The sequence below is a fragment of the Lepidochelys kempii genome, chromosome 3, assembly GCF_965140265.1.
Source record: "Lepidochelys kempii isolate rLepKem1 chromosome 3, rLepKem1.hap2, whole genome shotgun sequence".
Classification (NCBI taxonomy): domain Eukaryota; kingdom Metazoa; phylum Chordata; order Testudines; family Cheloniidae; genus Lepidochelys; species Lepidochelys kempii.
The window spans coordinates 81203065-81219130 of NC_133258.1; the positions used below are offsets into that span (position 1 = coordinate 81203065).

Consider the following 16066-nt stretch of genomic DNA (forward strand, 5'->3'; position numbering starts at 1 on the left):
CTATGTAGCAATTTTACAGCTCCATGATCCCAATTCAGCTGACTCAGGCCAGCTGCAGGTGTTTAATTGCCGTGTAGACAAACCTTTAGTTTGTCTACACGGCAGACTAGTGTAGGGTAGTTTACACCCCAGTTTGCCACAAAGTAAATGTTTATGTAGAGAAACCCATACAGTTAATGACGGTGGACGGTAGATTATTAATCATTCCTCTCAGAATAGTTTTACAAAGCACTACCCCAACTGTGGCTGCGTAACCCAGAATTTGAAAATAAAAAAAGGTTCCAATGGTACTGATAATGCAGCTAATACTTACTTGCAATTCTAACCAAGCCTGAGAAAGAAAGTTTTTAATGTTTATTATACATTGTCTGAACTTTATTCTGTTACAATGTATGCAATGTTCATAAAATTACAATAAAATGTTCATAAATACAAATAAAACCACCAAAAAAAAAAACCAAACAAAAAACATTGACTTCCACAACGCAGAAGGTTCCAGTATGCTAATCCATAACTTACTGTACGGTTGAGCAAAAATAGAATGATTCATCCCTTTAAAAGACACAAAATATGTAGGGAAGTAACAAAAAATGGTTCCGCAAATCACAGTTAGGTTTTGCTGACAGAACTCCCCCACCACTGGCAATTAATTAAGGCATCAGTCTGGGATCCATGGCAGAGAGGCAAGAGATGCCTACTACCACAAAATTTTCTCTTAAACTGATACTATATTATAGCTACATTATACTAAAGCCTCTTTAGCAATGAGCATAATATAGCCAGGAAAAAGAAAAGAAGAGGTACTGCCCCTAATAATGAAGAACATGAAAGAATAAAGAATGTAGTTAGACACCACACATAAAAGAGCAGTATCAGTCTGATGTAAAATAAGAAAAGTAAAACACTTAATGGAAGCTAGAGGACTGAGTAAACAGGAAAGCTTAGTGAGATAAAAAGGTTGCCTCTGTCATTTTACTCCCCACTCGTTACTTTTCTCTCACACCCCACATCCACTGTTTGTTCTTGTTTATCTGTCTCCTCCTCCACATCTGCTTCTTTCATTGTTTTCCTATAGGGCTGCTCAGTTTGTGGTAACAGCAGAAAGAAACTAACTTATGTCTCAAATGCTGAAGAAACAGCACAGAACAGAGTCATGGAGTGCTTTAGAGATCAGGATTTTAGTCACTTTCATTCTACAGTTACTGCTACTATTAAGTGCATAAAGGAAAAAAATTAACAAAAAGCAGAGGTGGATTTCAAACCGGTTGAGGGAATGAAGCGAATGAAAGAGTTCAGGAGAGGGAGCAAGCAAAACTTGCAACATTATTTTCATTGTGTGCCTAGTAATAAACTACAAAAGAAACCCATATCACTTTCTAGAGTGTGCCAAGTGCATAATGTCTGAATTTCTGGGGCTACTCCCATTAATTGATCCCCACCCATGATTTGTCTCATACAGACTTCTTCAGAACTTTTAAGGTGTTGAAGCACTTATTATTTATTATTTTATTTAGATTTCCAAAAATGCTAAAAAGGGCACACCTATCCATATGTTTTAGATGCTCTTGATGGAATTTAAAAAAATATCCTAAATTCCGATTTATCTTCGCTAGCATTGGTAGTATGGGGCTGCTATATAAGACCTGAGTTTCAATCCTGCTTTAATAGCTGTTGAATAGTCAAAAATTAGGTCGTTTGAATAAACCATTTTCCTTCTGAACCAATGTTAAAGCAAGGTGAATTTCTTGTTTCGATTTGGCTCCCATGCTGAAAGTGTTACAAACTGTCATTTTTATAGTATTTTGGACACTACCAGCAATAAGCCCAAGAATGCCTATTGAAATTAATAATGTATTATAAAGTATCTCCTATATGGTGGTTTTCATCTGCTTTATATTATTCAAAATGAAACAAAGAACAAAGAGAAAAGCTAAACAAAATGAGAAAGCCTAAACAAATACTCCATTTCACTTCAGAATAGTTTTCACTCTTTTTTAATTAAAAAAGAGACATGTTTCTACAAAATATTTAGCTTTTGATGAAACAGTATTTTCCAACAGAAAACTGTTATATCAATTTTTTTAAACCACTTTTAATTTTAAGGGTCTATATTTTTCTTTCTTAAAGCATAAAAAGTGTGTGGAATTTGCCAAACTTACAATAAAGAAACCTCAAAATTTAAAGGAGGTGCAAAACAAAGTACATAATTTTTTGGTTTTGTCAGCTTCACTCTTCTCGCTGCTGGCAACTGATATCACGCCCAATGAGAAAATGTTTATTAAATGATTAGGTCATACATTTGTCCCCACCACAACTTATTTCACTTCATTATACGCACTGAGCTGTCTTACAGGGGTAATCTGAGGATAAATTAACTGTTTACAAAATACTTTGATAATGGAAACTACTATATAGAATGTTGTGTTACAGTAGAATCAAGTAGATTAAAATCAAGCTTCCCCTATTCAAACTTCCTCTTCTATTGTCTTCATCTTATCCAAATTGCCATTACAAATATGTTACCCCAAGCAATTTGGATAATCTGGATGACACTATATTAAATAAATTACTATTAAAATGCATAAAACTGGTGTTTGATCACTGGTTCAAATAATTGTAACTCAAAAAAGTCACTATTTTACTCTCTTTGGTGACCTTTTATCTAAGTGAAACTTTAGGTTTTCAAAGCACAGCTAAAAAAACTTAAAATACTAAAATATCAGAGAGAACACATAAGGGAAAAATACATACACTTATCATATGGTAGCTTTAAAATCCTCTTGCTTTTCCATAGATTGTAATGCGGCATTCACTCACAGCGATGGAAATTCAAAATTCACATCTGAGCATTTGACTCTTCACATCTTTGTGCATCTCCCTAAAAAAGTTTAGTCCATAATTTTAAAATGTCAGTGACACGGTTTCAAAACCAAAATTCTTCACTCATTAAAAGGTCACCTAACATACTTGTCTTCATTTAGAAATATTTACATGACAAGCACAAAGTTTTAAAATCTTTTTCATATACTTTTTCAGGACTTGGATAACTTCATGACTATTTATGAATAATATCTTTCCTACCCTAAATATCCTTGAATTGGTAACTTGATAGCTGGAAGGAGTTGAGAGGACTTTCCAAACTTTTCATTTCTAGCCTGCAAACATCATGAGAAATTTCAATCCCAAAGATATTTGAGAAAGTTATCCTGTTAAAAAGAAATCTGCAAGAAATGCGCTATTGTATCTTGAACTGCAGCCTTGCTACTTAAAGATTAAAATTTCTCCTTGATGCAGACATTTAATACCAAATTACATTTACAAAAGAGAGTAAGATTGAAAAAAAGTGGTGATACACTACAGTTTTCCATTCACAACTCACATTTCAACCACTTGTAACACCAAAAGATTTCATTCATGGTGGATTGCACAATTGTCATAATATAATTGTCCCTCTTTCTAGCATACTTTGATCATAACTAACACAGTTAACAAAACTAAAATTTAACTATGAAAACCTAATTATGATAAATAACCTATTGAGAGGAACAGGAGCAATTCATACTTCAGTTATTTTCCAAGGTGTGCCTGTTTTCTTAGAGACAGAGTGAAATGTTGAAGCCAACAACAAAACTCTATTGGACTTCAATGACCCAGTATTTAATTTAATTTTTTAAATATGAAAGCTTAGGTTCTGGAGCACATGGGTCAGTCAGTCACTGGAAAGAGTCGTTTATGAAGCTACAACAAAATGATCTCCTTTTAATAATGGGGGAAACTCAATTTTTTCTCCCCCATACTGGAGAAATAAAATCGTAAGCACTGAAAAGTCAAAACTGATATGAACTACTGCAGTCTTTTTCCATACTTATGCATGGGAAATAGTTGTGATCTCTTGGAAACCAGCGTGTGGTAACTACTGATAAATGCAACTTTAAGTATAGTATCACAAACAGTGTAAATTTGTCTTCACTCAAACCTTATAGTGCTCAGAAAGAATTAATTTTAGGCTCTGATCCTGCAAATACCTAAACACATGAGTAAGTGTTTACAGGATCAGGGCCTTAGTTTGTACCCACATAGGGAGAGAGAGATATTATGGATATTTAAAAAAAACTAGACCCAATACTCAAGTCTGCTCTGTAAATTGTGGGCAAATTTCATCCTTGTTACAGCTAATTCTCTATGTATTTCAACAGTACTAATCAAGGTCATGTGCTGTAGTCTATAGCACAATTAAAATAAATTTAAAGTAGACTCATACAAATATCTTAACAATAGCATCTGTAAAAGTTACTTTGATTTAAATAAGCACTCAGTCTTGCTAAATTTACTTTAAACTTTTAAGCCTGCACTTTAGACCAATGTTAACTTCTTTAATGTTTGTTGTGTTTAAATAATTCTTACATGTTATTTCGGAAAGTATCTGAGACAATATTCACAAAAGCATTCTTTTGTCTTTTTATTATCAGTCCTCTTATTCAGTTTGTATATTCATTGACATGGGCTGTTTTACACCAAATGCTGTTTTTTGTGGGATACATTTTTTTTATGACTCAGGATCAATTTTTAGCTTTAGCAGGTGTCTATAAATGAGAGCGTTGTCAAACAGATATACACTTGCACAACTTGAGGTTTATTTTCCTAATTATGAAAATGACAGGCCTGCAGAATGAAAATTATTCTCATTGCTGTCACACCAAAATATATGCACAAAAGGAAGTTAAGACTTTACTGGCATACAGTCTATAAAACACCGCAGTGAGTAGTGATCAAGTGTATTTACCAACTAATGGGTTTTTGGCAGCTAGAGTGAAATACACTGTCTAGGTCTTAGTGGACAGGCATCAACATTACAACTGGCATCCTGGTTGAGAGTCTCAAGCAAGTCGCTGAAGATTAAATAGCTATTGAGAATGAACTTTTTTCAAACGTCCTCAGAGGTGGTGGTCTCTGCAGAATCATAGAAGATCAGGGTTGGAAGAGACCTCAGGAGGTCATCTAGTCCAAGCTCCTCCTCAAACCCCAACTAAATCATCCCAGTCATGGCTTTGTCAAGCTGGGCCTTAAAAACCTCCAAGGATGGAGATTCCACCACCTCCCTAGGTAACCTATTCCAGTGCTTCACCACCATTGTAGTGAAACAGTGTTTCCTAATATCCAACCTAGACCTCCACAACTGCAACTTGATACCACTGGTTCTTGTTCTGTCTTCTGCCACCACTGAGAACAGCTGAGCTCCATCCTCTTTGGAACCCCCCTTCAGGCAGTTGAAGGCTGCTATCAAATTCCCCCTCACTCTTCTCTTCTGCAGACTAAATAACCCCAGTTCCCTCAGCCTCTCCTCGTAAGTCATGTGCCCCAGCCCCCTAATCATTTTCGTTGTCCTCCGCTGGACTCTCTCCAATTTGTCCAATCCTTTCTGTAATGGGGGGCCCAAAACTGGACACAATACTCCAGATGTGGCCCCATCAGTGCCGAATAAAGGGAAATAATCACTTCCCTCGATCTGCTGGCAATGCTCCTACTAATGCAGCCAAATATGCCTTTAGCCCGCTTGGCAACAAGGGCACACTGTTGACTCATATCCAGCTTCTGTCCACGGTAATCCCCAGGTCCTTTTATGCAGAACTGCCACTTAGCCAGTCAGTCCCCAGCCTGTAGCAGTACATGGAATTCTTCTTGTTGAATGTCATCAGATTTATTTTGGCCCAATCCTCCAATTTGTCTAGGTCTCTCTGGACCCTATCCCTACCCTCCAGCATGTCTACCTCTCCCCCCAGCTTAGTGTCAGCCACAAACTTGCTGAGGGTGCAATCCATCTCATCATTCAGATCATTAATGAAAATGGTGAACAAAACTGGCCTCAGAACAGACCCCTGGAGCACTCCGCTTGATACCGGCTGCCAACTAGACACTGAGTCGTTGATCACTACCCGTTGAGCCCGATGATCTAGCCAGTTATCTCGTCACAGAAGGCAATCATAGAACAGGATTGAAGTACAATGCATGTATGAAGCAGTGCCCAGTACTGTTTCATATGTTTTCCCTGTTCTATGGATACATTACTGACTAAATCGGCACCACTGCAATCAATGCAGCAGTGATGATTTAGCGGGTCTGGTGAAGACACGCTACGTCAATGGGAGATTGCAATGTCCGTACTCCACCTCCCCAAGAGTTGGAAGCTATGTCTAGAGGAAAGCATGTCCTGTCGATATTGTGCAGTGTAGACATTGCTGTAAGTCGACTTCAGTTACGTAACTGAACTAGCGTAACTTAGATTGACTTACAGCATTAGTGTAGACCAGTGCTCAAGTTTCCAGGGGTGTCAATGGAAATGACACTTTTCACGAGGTCTAAGAATTCATTTTGTAAATAGACTACATTCATCATGTAGAACAGAAATACTACTTTTGATTTTGACTAGTTTAGAGTGAGTTTGTTTTCTCAAGTTATATCATTTCAAACTTTAGAGTAACACAAATTAGACCTCAATACATTTTCTGTTCATATCAGATTTGACAATATTCATACACAAATAGAGTAAAAATAAAACTATTCTGAAACTTAGAAACACTCCTGTGATTAAACTCAGATAAAACAAGCACCTCATTTCATTCTTGTGTTTTGTTTAGATGTGTCTTTTGTTTAGATATGTAACTTCACCAGTTCTATATGTAAATAAGACAATTAAACCACATTTGCTATACTTGTAAATGTATTTCTCCCTTTGTCACCACATAACACAAACCTTTTTAGTGCCATTATACTTATTATTTTTACTGAAAAATAAAGAGACTCAAACTTTATTTTATTTTTTAATAAACTGTAAGGTTGAAATAGTTAAAATAAAAAGAAACAATATATCAAAGCCAAGCATTACATTTTTGTCTCTGTTCCATACCAGGTTTTAGAGGCTTGACTTACTACTGAGTAAGGGCCTTGAGAAGAGACCCATATATTTAAAATGCTGGTGTCATAAACAGAGCATGTGTAAAGACTGGCAATGGCTTAATACCATTTATTTTTAAACAGACGAAACAGTCTTCATAGCTCATTTAATGCGCAGCCTCCCTTGAAGTTTATTTTGCCTCATTAACAGAAAAATTATATTATACCAGTGCCTACAAGCCTTCCTTTTATACTAATGCTCTACAAAATATTTGCTCTCCCTTTTGGCAATACTTTGAATTTCTCCAGGATATTTAGACACCTTCACTTGAGAAAATTTGGAAGAAATCAGTCAAAATATTGTGGAGAAAACTCCAAACATAAATGGAAACTAGAATCCTTCAACAAAATCGTCCAGCCATAAATGAACTATATATCCATTCTGAATAAAACATAGGTCAACATATTTTTTCAGTTTTTTAATCCCTACAAATCCACAGATTAAGAATATAGCTATTTCACTATTCCTTGACTTTCCTTAATTATATTTCCTCATTTAAGTACACTGTTAAAAAAATCCTGTTTGTTTCTATTTTACTCTTGGTCATACTGACTTTTTCCTTTAGGGTTTTATGGTTTTTCTGTCCTCATCTTCACTTCAGGTCAATGTTGTTTCTCTCCTGTCTTTGTGTATGAGTTTGGTTTTTTTACTCAAATACAGGTAAGTGCTCCTAAAAAGAGGACTGGGAGGAAGTGGGGGCAGAGAGCAGTATGAGCTATAAGGACAAGTCAAAATTTGCAAGTCAAAATTTCAGTAGTAACTGCAAATGTTCTCTCTTTTTATGAAAACATTTACATCACAATATGCTTATGACATACCCTTGTCTGCAGCAAGAATAAGCAGACAGAGTAATACGGCTCATGACAAGATGAATGCTATATAAAATAAAAAAGGTACGATCGTTGTAGCAACTGCAATGATGTAATGTAATAAAAATTTACAAAAATTGAAGCATGAGTTCCATTAACCGATAAATATATTTGGTAAATTAAGCAAAATCTATTGCAAAGAGCTTATAAAATTTTGATACTTCACGTGCTGATTGCCATGGGACTACATTAGGAAACTGAACTCACAATGAGACCTAGCTCAGAAAAGGCTCAATTTTCCAATATTCAAAATTGATCAAAAACAGTACATCTGTGTATCATATTATGATTTAACCAACTTCTAACCTATGGGAATAAATAGAATGGTATGATAATCTGCAACATTCTTTTACACTTTTACTGATTAAAGAAAAAATTCTCTCAGAAAAAAAATTTAAATTATCAGAAGAATGCCACAACAGATCCTGAGCAAATTATCCTACACCATTACTATTCCACTGAAAACTAGTTTGAATGATAAACATACACCAGGGTATATTCAGTGACAAACTGCATATAAATCAAAAATGCTTGCAGCTAAATTGTGTATGTTCTTAAATGACAAAATATGCTCAGAGGTTTTGTTTAAAAATTTCTCACTGCTGGTTATCAAAGTTAAATACAGTTTTCATACCAATTGACATACTGTAAACATATGAAATTCCTATTAAGGAAAGATGGGTTTACTGTAACTTGATCTTTTACAAAAAGTTACTAGAAGTTATTCATAACATAATTTCACTTGGTAGCTAATTTTCTAGAAAATTAAACCAATGTTTCCACTCTAAACAAAGCTGAAATATTGTCATGTTAGGAAAACCCCTTTTTTATTTGTTAATCAGAAATACAAATCAAGTGGCACATATTTCCATTTGCTCTTCAGGCTAATAGTTTCAGCTTCATTATATTTTACAAGAAAACAGCAGACTTTCAATGGTCCTGTAAAGTCTTTCATGTCACAACTGAGGTTTAATGATGGCAGTGGAGAAAAGCAGTGGTGATGCAAACTAAGACCAGCCCAATTGTCCTTATCTAGTGATGAGATCTTTTTTCCTGTTTGGCTTGCAGCAGTGAGGTTTTTCTGGTCAGGTTGCCTCCACCAAGCCTGACATAAGTAAAAGGTTGACATGCCCTGGTAAATCCAGCCTGAGGATAATCCTTATATCTGATACAGTTGATTCTTCAATCTGTAGGTTGGGGAATAATACTAATGTGAAGAAAATTATCAGGATAGCTCATATGTTCACTTAGCCACTGTATTGGTGTCTCAAGCATCGGCTCAATTCCATGAACCATCACTTGATTCTTCTTTTCTCCATCTAATGCAAAGAAAAATAAAGACCACTGATCAATAATTCACAGTTCAAAACAGCTTTAAGTTTAATTTACTGTATGCTGAAAGTCATTGCAGCGATAAAGGGATGAATGCCTTGCTACTACACATTTATCTGAATGAAGAGCAGGAAATATTGACATGGAGAAAGATGAAACTGCAGTTTGCATCATCTAAAACAGAAACTGAGTTAAAATGAATTCTGAGAAATTCTGTTACAGTGAAACAATGAAAGTGTCCATTACTTACAGTTTTCTCCTACAGTAATGATTTGTTCTTAATAAAATTATAAAGACACCTCCACCATCCCCAACTACAGAAATCATACTTAAAAATCTGCTCAAATGACAAGTCTTGCTTTAGTTAAGAAAAGTATAGCTCTCAAAACAAAAGAGAATGAACACTCAAGCACAATAAGTCACTATATCTATTTCAAATAACTAAAATATTGCTGGAGTACAACTGTTTTAATAAGAATTACTAAATTTAAAAGACTATGGTAGCATTATTGAGAGTTACTCAGAAAGTTAACTGCATTAGTCCAATTTCTCACTTAGTTTCATCTATTGGAATAACTATGATAGCAAGTGATTTCTAGTTCAAGAGGGATACAATCAAGAATATTTCAATTCCTTTTACTTATTCTTGTCCTGAAGGATGAAAAAGCTCTGATCCTTAAATTTAAAGGATAGGAACCAGCTAAAACCGTGACCTGATGGCCACATGCTGAGCCAAAACTAGCTTTAAAAAAGCTTGACAGATTATTTGAGTCTTGAAATGAGAAGCAAGGTAATTTGAGATCTGCTTCAAAAGATGGTTAAAGAAAAGAAACCAGTGAACTGTAATGTTTAGATGCCACACTCAGACATCCTTATACTATAGGAATCTACCATAGAGAAATCTGCACTCAGTGTGCACAAATGTCACTGCCTTCCCTATACCATCAGTTACAAACCTCCCATTTTCCCCACAGAATTGGTTACACAAAATTTATGTAAAATAGCAGAATCTAGGAAATGAAAGCAAACTTGCTGGCTCTGTCACACTGAGGGCTGGTTACAACATGGTTCCCAATACATAGCATAGATAGGTTTCAGAGTAGCAGCCGTGTTAGTCTGTATTCGCAAAAAGAAAAGGAGTACTTGTGGCACCTTAGAGACTAACAAATTTATTTGAGCATAAGCTTTCGTGAGCTCACAAAAGCTTATGCTCAAATAAATTTGTTAGTCTCTAAGGTGCCACAAGTACTCCTTTTCTTATAGCATAGATAGGAACTTAACTGTGTTTTGTAACCAGGATAAAGCCTTGACAACCCTCTCATAACATGTTCTGACAGCTGGTTTGCGTGGATATCTCTGTCCTCACTACAGTTCAAATCATGCTAGCAACAGCTATGCTTGAACATGATTGTTGCTAGTATGAAATTGGTTTCACAAGCTACTAGACAGAGATTCTTGCCCAAAATACTGCATTATAGATTACCTACAGGGTATTATATATCCCATTTTGGTTAAAATAGTTCAGTGTTTAAAAAAATAAAACCCTTGTCCACATACAAAGAAACCATCCCGCAAAATCCTGATTAAACACATCACTTATTAGTTTGGTTTAACCTTAGGCCTTGGTTCTACAATGTATATGTCTGCAAGTAGTCCCACTCAATTAAATGGAACTACTTATTTGCATAAATGTTTGCAGGTTTGGGGCCTTATTGTGGACAGGGCATAAAATGGGTGTGCTGCCATTTTAAAATAAGATACGATAATTCAGACTAACAGACGATTTTGCTGGGTTTGAAACGTTATCTGTCAAGCTGTCATCAATATACAGGGCCAATGGTACAAAAGAAATTATAGCTTGCACTAACCATGTGTTTACAATGGGAAGGCGGGATGCTTTTAATATGGTTAAAATAGACACTTCTTACCAAATATTGCAGTATTTTTTACAGCTTTCAAAATGAAGCTTCATTATAATACCCTTTTGGCTAGCTACCTTGCTGAAGAAATTATTTTATAGCAAAATTTTTTATTTTTAGGAAACAACTCCACCTTATTCTATATTAGATGTTATATATCCAAGGAGTTTTATCTGGAGAGGCTATTACTTCTGGACTTTGATGCACTGGTACACTGTGACCGACCCACGTAGTTTGAGGAGCAAATGCATTTGGTTTGAGTGAAAAATGAATAATGGGAGCATGAAATTTCATTCCACAGACTAGTAACCTATATTGTTCCAAGATATTTGGTCATATTTCACTGTCATCAAAATAAATCATACAATTTAAATATTGCAGGACTCACTGCTACAGTGTTTTTATTACAAGAATGTTCAGTTGAATATTCAAAGGGGACCTTTAATACTAGTGTTATTTTAAATATACTTTATACTTAAGGTCAATCATTGTTTATAAGATTAAGTTCTCTTTCCCCTTTTTTCAAGCAAACATAAATAAGGGCTACCATTCCATGTTTTCCTCTACTTAAACAAATTATAACAGAATTTGTAATGCTCAAATTTAAAAAAAGAGTAACATGTTTTCACTGCAGCATCGAGAAGAAGCAGGATAGTGAGGAAAATGGTTTTGACAGGTTTTCAATAGTAAAAGGGAAATGCCAGAAAATATGGGCAAAGCAAACTGATTTTTCATATACGTTCTCTATGATACAGTGCAAATATCTTCAAGTATTTAATATATTGACAAAATGCCTCCACAACTAGATATCTCCAAAATAATAATTAATAACTACAACATCTATTTACATAGCTGTCATAATTATTATAATACAATACAATAATATATACATTATTATTTTTGCATGTGTTTGATTCTTGTGAGGATGAAATTGTAGATTAATGTGACTGGATTGAGCCAAGAAAAATTAGGGCAGGTAAACAGACACACAGCTCTACCTCTTGGCTCAGATCTGCTAAAACTAATTCATAATACACATTCTCCTGCCTTCAATGCTATAATAAATAAAGATTAAAAAAAAGAAACAATTTAAGGATGTTCCACAAACTAAGAAAAGCTAGAAAATTCAAATTTAAGATTGATATAATCATCTTCAAATCACTCCATTGAAAACTTTTAAAAAAAACACAAGATAAATTGATATAACTTGTGTGAATTATTCATTCTAAGACCTAATTCAGTTTCCTTAATCAGTTTATTACAAATTAATATTAAAATAATTAAAATTTTTAAAATAAACTTTCATGCAAGAATATGAACTATGGAGGAAAATGGAAAGCATATTACAAAATAGGTATTAGAAACTTAGCAATAAATGTTTCATGAAAAAATATTCACTGTGTTTGTACACAGAAAATATTCTGCCTGAGATCATAACATTTTACAGTGTTATTGGGACAGCAGGCAAAGACTTATTTCAGGCAGAGCTGTCAACGCAATTCTCCCTCTCTTCCTCCCTCAAACATCAGTAAAGCAGCAACACGCAAGTAATGGGCATTAATTGGACACACCAGTCAGTCAATACTTCAGAAGTCAATATGTGCAATCAGACAGTTAAATTAGGACTGACATGGCTTATCTGAACCCACCTATTGTAAACCACCATTGGCTAATGACACTACAGCTGCTATTTATAAGCTAGATCACCCTTAATGAATGAACTATTTTCAATTTCTTATTGTCAGACATCACAGTCCAAAAAACCAGAGATGAATAGAGAGAGCACTTAAATCATAGCTACACCAAAAATTCTCTTTTAAGGGAAAACTCTAGTAATTTTAAACACTTAGATAAGTAAATTGTTTAATATTATTACAGGCAACATTGTTAGGGGGTCCTTAACTATAGCAGTTTACATTATAAGCCTTTATTTTCAATGGCTTATAACTTTATCAAACTAATCATTCAGACAGAAATTTTCCATGCTTGGTCTCTGCCTCAGGCTGAATTTTTTTCCCCAACGCTTTTTGAGACTGTGGTTAAGGAAAATATGTAGTTTTGTAAATGTTACAACATTTTTCTAATAATTTATTTGAAGATCTTTAGTACCTCCATAGTTTTGAATAGGGACTTAAAATTAGCAGGGTGGTTTGTCCTTGGATCAGGAAAGTCTTTTACTGTCCCTATGAAAATCAACAAATCTAGATCTGGCTGAGACACAAACCTCTAACCATCTCTTTGTTAGAGACTTGCTGTTCAGAACATTATATTTGCAGCAAGCATACTACCAAGCCACATCCTTCTCTCTAAGGGTATGTCTATACGACACATGAAGTTGTGACTGTAGCATGGATAGACAAACCTGGACAGCTTTAGTTTAGATAGAACGGGTAACAACAGTAGTGTAGCCGCGGTGACATGGGCTTCAGCATTGGCTGGCAGCCAAAATACAAACCTAGTAGAAACCCTGGGTACACAATCTGGTTGCTAACCTATGCTGAAGTCCATGCTGTCACATCTGTACTACTATTGTTACAATTTCACTTGCAGTGTAGACATATTCTAAAGGCTTTGGAAAACAGGCAAAACAGCAGCTGCAAAATACCCTTTTGGCCTATGGGAAAGTGAGTTGGGCTAGGAGCCAGAAGACGACCATGAGTTCTAGTCTCTGCTTTTCTACTGACTACTATTCATATGTTTGGATCCTTCACAGTCCTCACTACTGAAGAAAGCTTCATATTCCTATCTTACAAGGTAGGCCTGGCACTATCTCTCCTCCTTCCTGACCACGTCTTACAGATGGTATAGCATACAAATAAATTACATCAGAGACTATTAAGTTTACACAGTCAAGCACTGTACAATAGGAAATGCCAGGATTAAAGCTTCTCATGTAACTTTAATTCAGCCACCTTATGTGTACGTATATACAGTAGAATGAAGTAATCACATACTATTTATCCTACTGGACCGCTGTCCTATTTAGTGCGCAGGATGAACAGTTAATCAGACCGAAGACTGAAATGGATAGAAAGGTGAATCCATTAACCCTGAGAGAACAATACTTAGATCCCAAGAAAGGGGACAGATCTCTGATTGGGAGGTGTATCTTCATAAGGCCCTTTAGGAAGCCGGCTACTGTAGGTGTGTAAATATGGAATACCCCTGAACTGGAGAGCGCAAAACAGAGATGACTGCTATGTGAGCCCTCAGGAAGCTCACTGACCGTCCAGAGTTCTTTGAAGTATTAAGTATGTCTGATATCTGTGCCAGGGATGGAGATAATTGGTGCTGTTGCACCCAAACCGTAAATCTCTTCCATTTAACAGCATAAGTATTCCTCTCAGAGCCTTTTCTACTGTGAATTAGGATGTTTTGTACGTCAGATGAACAGATTTCCTCCACAGAAGTCAGCCAGCAAGCACCCATAAAATGAGATGCAGGAAATGTGGATTCAGATGGAGGATTTGATATGACATCTGGTAGGAGAAGCAACTATACTGGAGGTTGGATGGAGAGATTCTTCACTACTTGGACCTAAATTGTCCCAGCCACACTGGAGCTACCATGATAATTCTGGCTGAGACCTGCCTGAACTTTCTGAAAATGATTGAGATTAATGGACCTGGAAGATGAAAGTACATCAGGCCTGGGGACCATGTTATCATAATGGCATTGGATAGGGATACCTGACTCTGTCCCACTCTGGAGCAGAATTTTCAACACTTCTTGTTTTCTCTGGCAGCAAAGAGGTGTTTGGATGGATGACACCACTTCAGAAACACATCTTATATTTTGTTGTCATTTATCGGCCACTCATGGTCGCTTACAAACTATCTGCTGAGGTGATCTACTAGCATATTCTTTGCATGTGGTACTGCTCTCAGGGTAATCTTCTGGTGGATACAAAAGTTCCACAGACTTGCAGCATTCTGGCAGAGTGGACATTGCTATCCCTGGCTTATTGATATAAACCTGGCTGTAGGGTTGTCTTTCACAATATGACTTGTCAGTCATTTTATGGCTCTTAGCTCCAAGACATTTATATGAAGTCCTGCTCCCACATACCTTGTGTTTTAGAGTTGTTTACATGGGCTATCCATCCTAGTGTGGAGGCATCCGTTACCACAGTCTTTGATGGTAATGAAGGGGGAAAGGGCATCCCTTCGCAGACCTTCTACAAATGTAATGACAAGCCTTCTGGTGGAATGTGTACTAATATATCTAGGTAATATCTGCTTGGCTAATATATAGCCTTCAGCCATACTTTCATGCAAGTAAGGTAAGGTCTGGCATGCTGCGTTGTGTATATGCAGAAGGCCATACGGCCTAGCAGCTGGAAACAAGTTTTCACTGATGTTCTGGGGTGAGTTTCTAGGTGGATGAATAGGTCTAGTATGGCTTGAAATCTTTCCTGTGGTAGATAAAGCCACTGCTGATGTGGAGTCCAGCACAGCTCTTATAAACTCTGTCCTTTTGATGGAGTCACTACTGGACTTTTCTCTGTTTACTTTCAGGACTAGGCAGGCAAAATGATGCAGAGTCCTTTGACCAGAGTCAAATGTTCCAGGAATGAGACACTGATCCAAATATGGGAACAAGTGGCCTCCTTGTTTCCCGAGGTAAGCTGCCACTACCACTAGGCATTTCCTAATTTCCCATTGTGCTGTCGATAAGCCAAATGGTAGCACCCTGTACTGATAGTGGGAACTGCCCACCTGAAACCTCAAATACCTCCTCTGGGTAGGGTAAACTGCTGTATGAAAGCATCCTGGAGTTTGAGAGCTGTACACCTTAAGTTTGGATCTATGGTTGGAATTATTGAGGCCATAGTCACCATCCTGAACTTGAAGGGTGTTCATTCATCTCTAATCCACTGTAGGGCACCAGCAGTCTTTTTGTGAATCAAAGTAATGAGAATCAAATCCTTTTCCTGTGTTCTTGAGGAACTTTATCCACAGCTTTGAGATTTAGAAGTGATTGAACCTACTGAT

General features: G+C 36.2%; 1 protein-coding gene across 6 annotated transcripts in view; it reads right to left on the reverse strand.

Annotated features, from left to right (window-relative positions):
• Positions 1-6805: 6805 nt before the first annotated feature.
• Positions 6806-16066, reverse strand: part of ATG5 (autophagy related 5) — a 121598-nt gene continuing 112337 nt past the window's right edge. For 4 of the 6 annotated variants that reach the window (XM_073336909.1, XM_073336908.1, XM_073336910.1 and 1 more), the window contains one exon: positions 9021-9140. In XM_073336909.1, the coding sequence (XP_073193010.1) occupies positions 9117-9140 (24 nt within the window). In that variant the 3' untranslated portion in view covers positions 9021-9116. Of the gene's footprint in view, positions 9141-16066 lie in introns of all 6 variants that reach the window. The other 2 variants (XM_073336911.1, XM_073336913.1) reach the window with 2 other exon arrangements.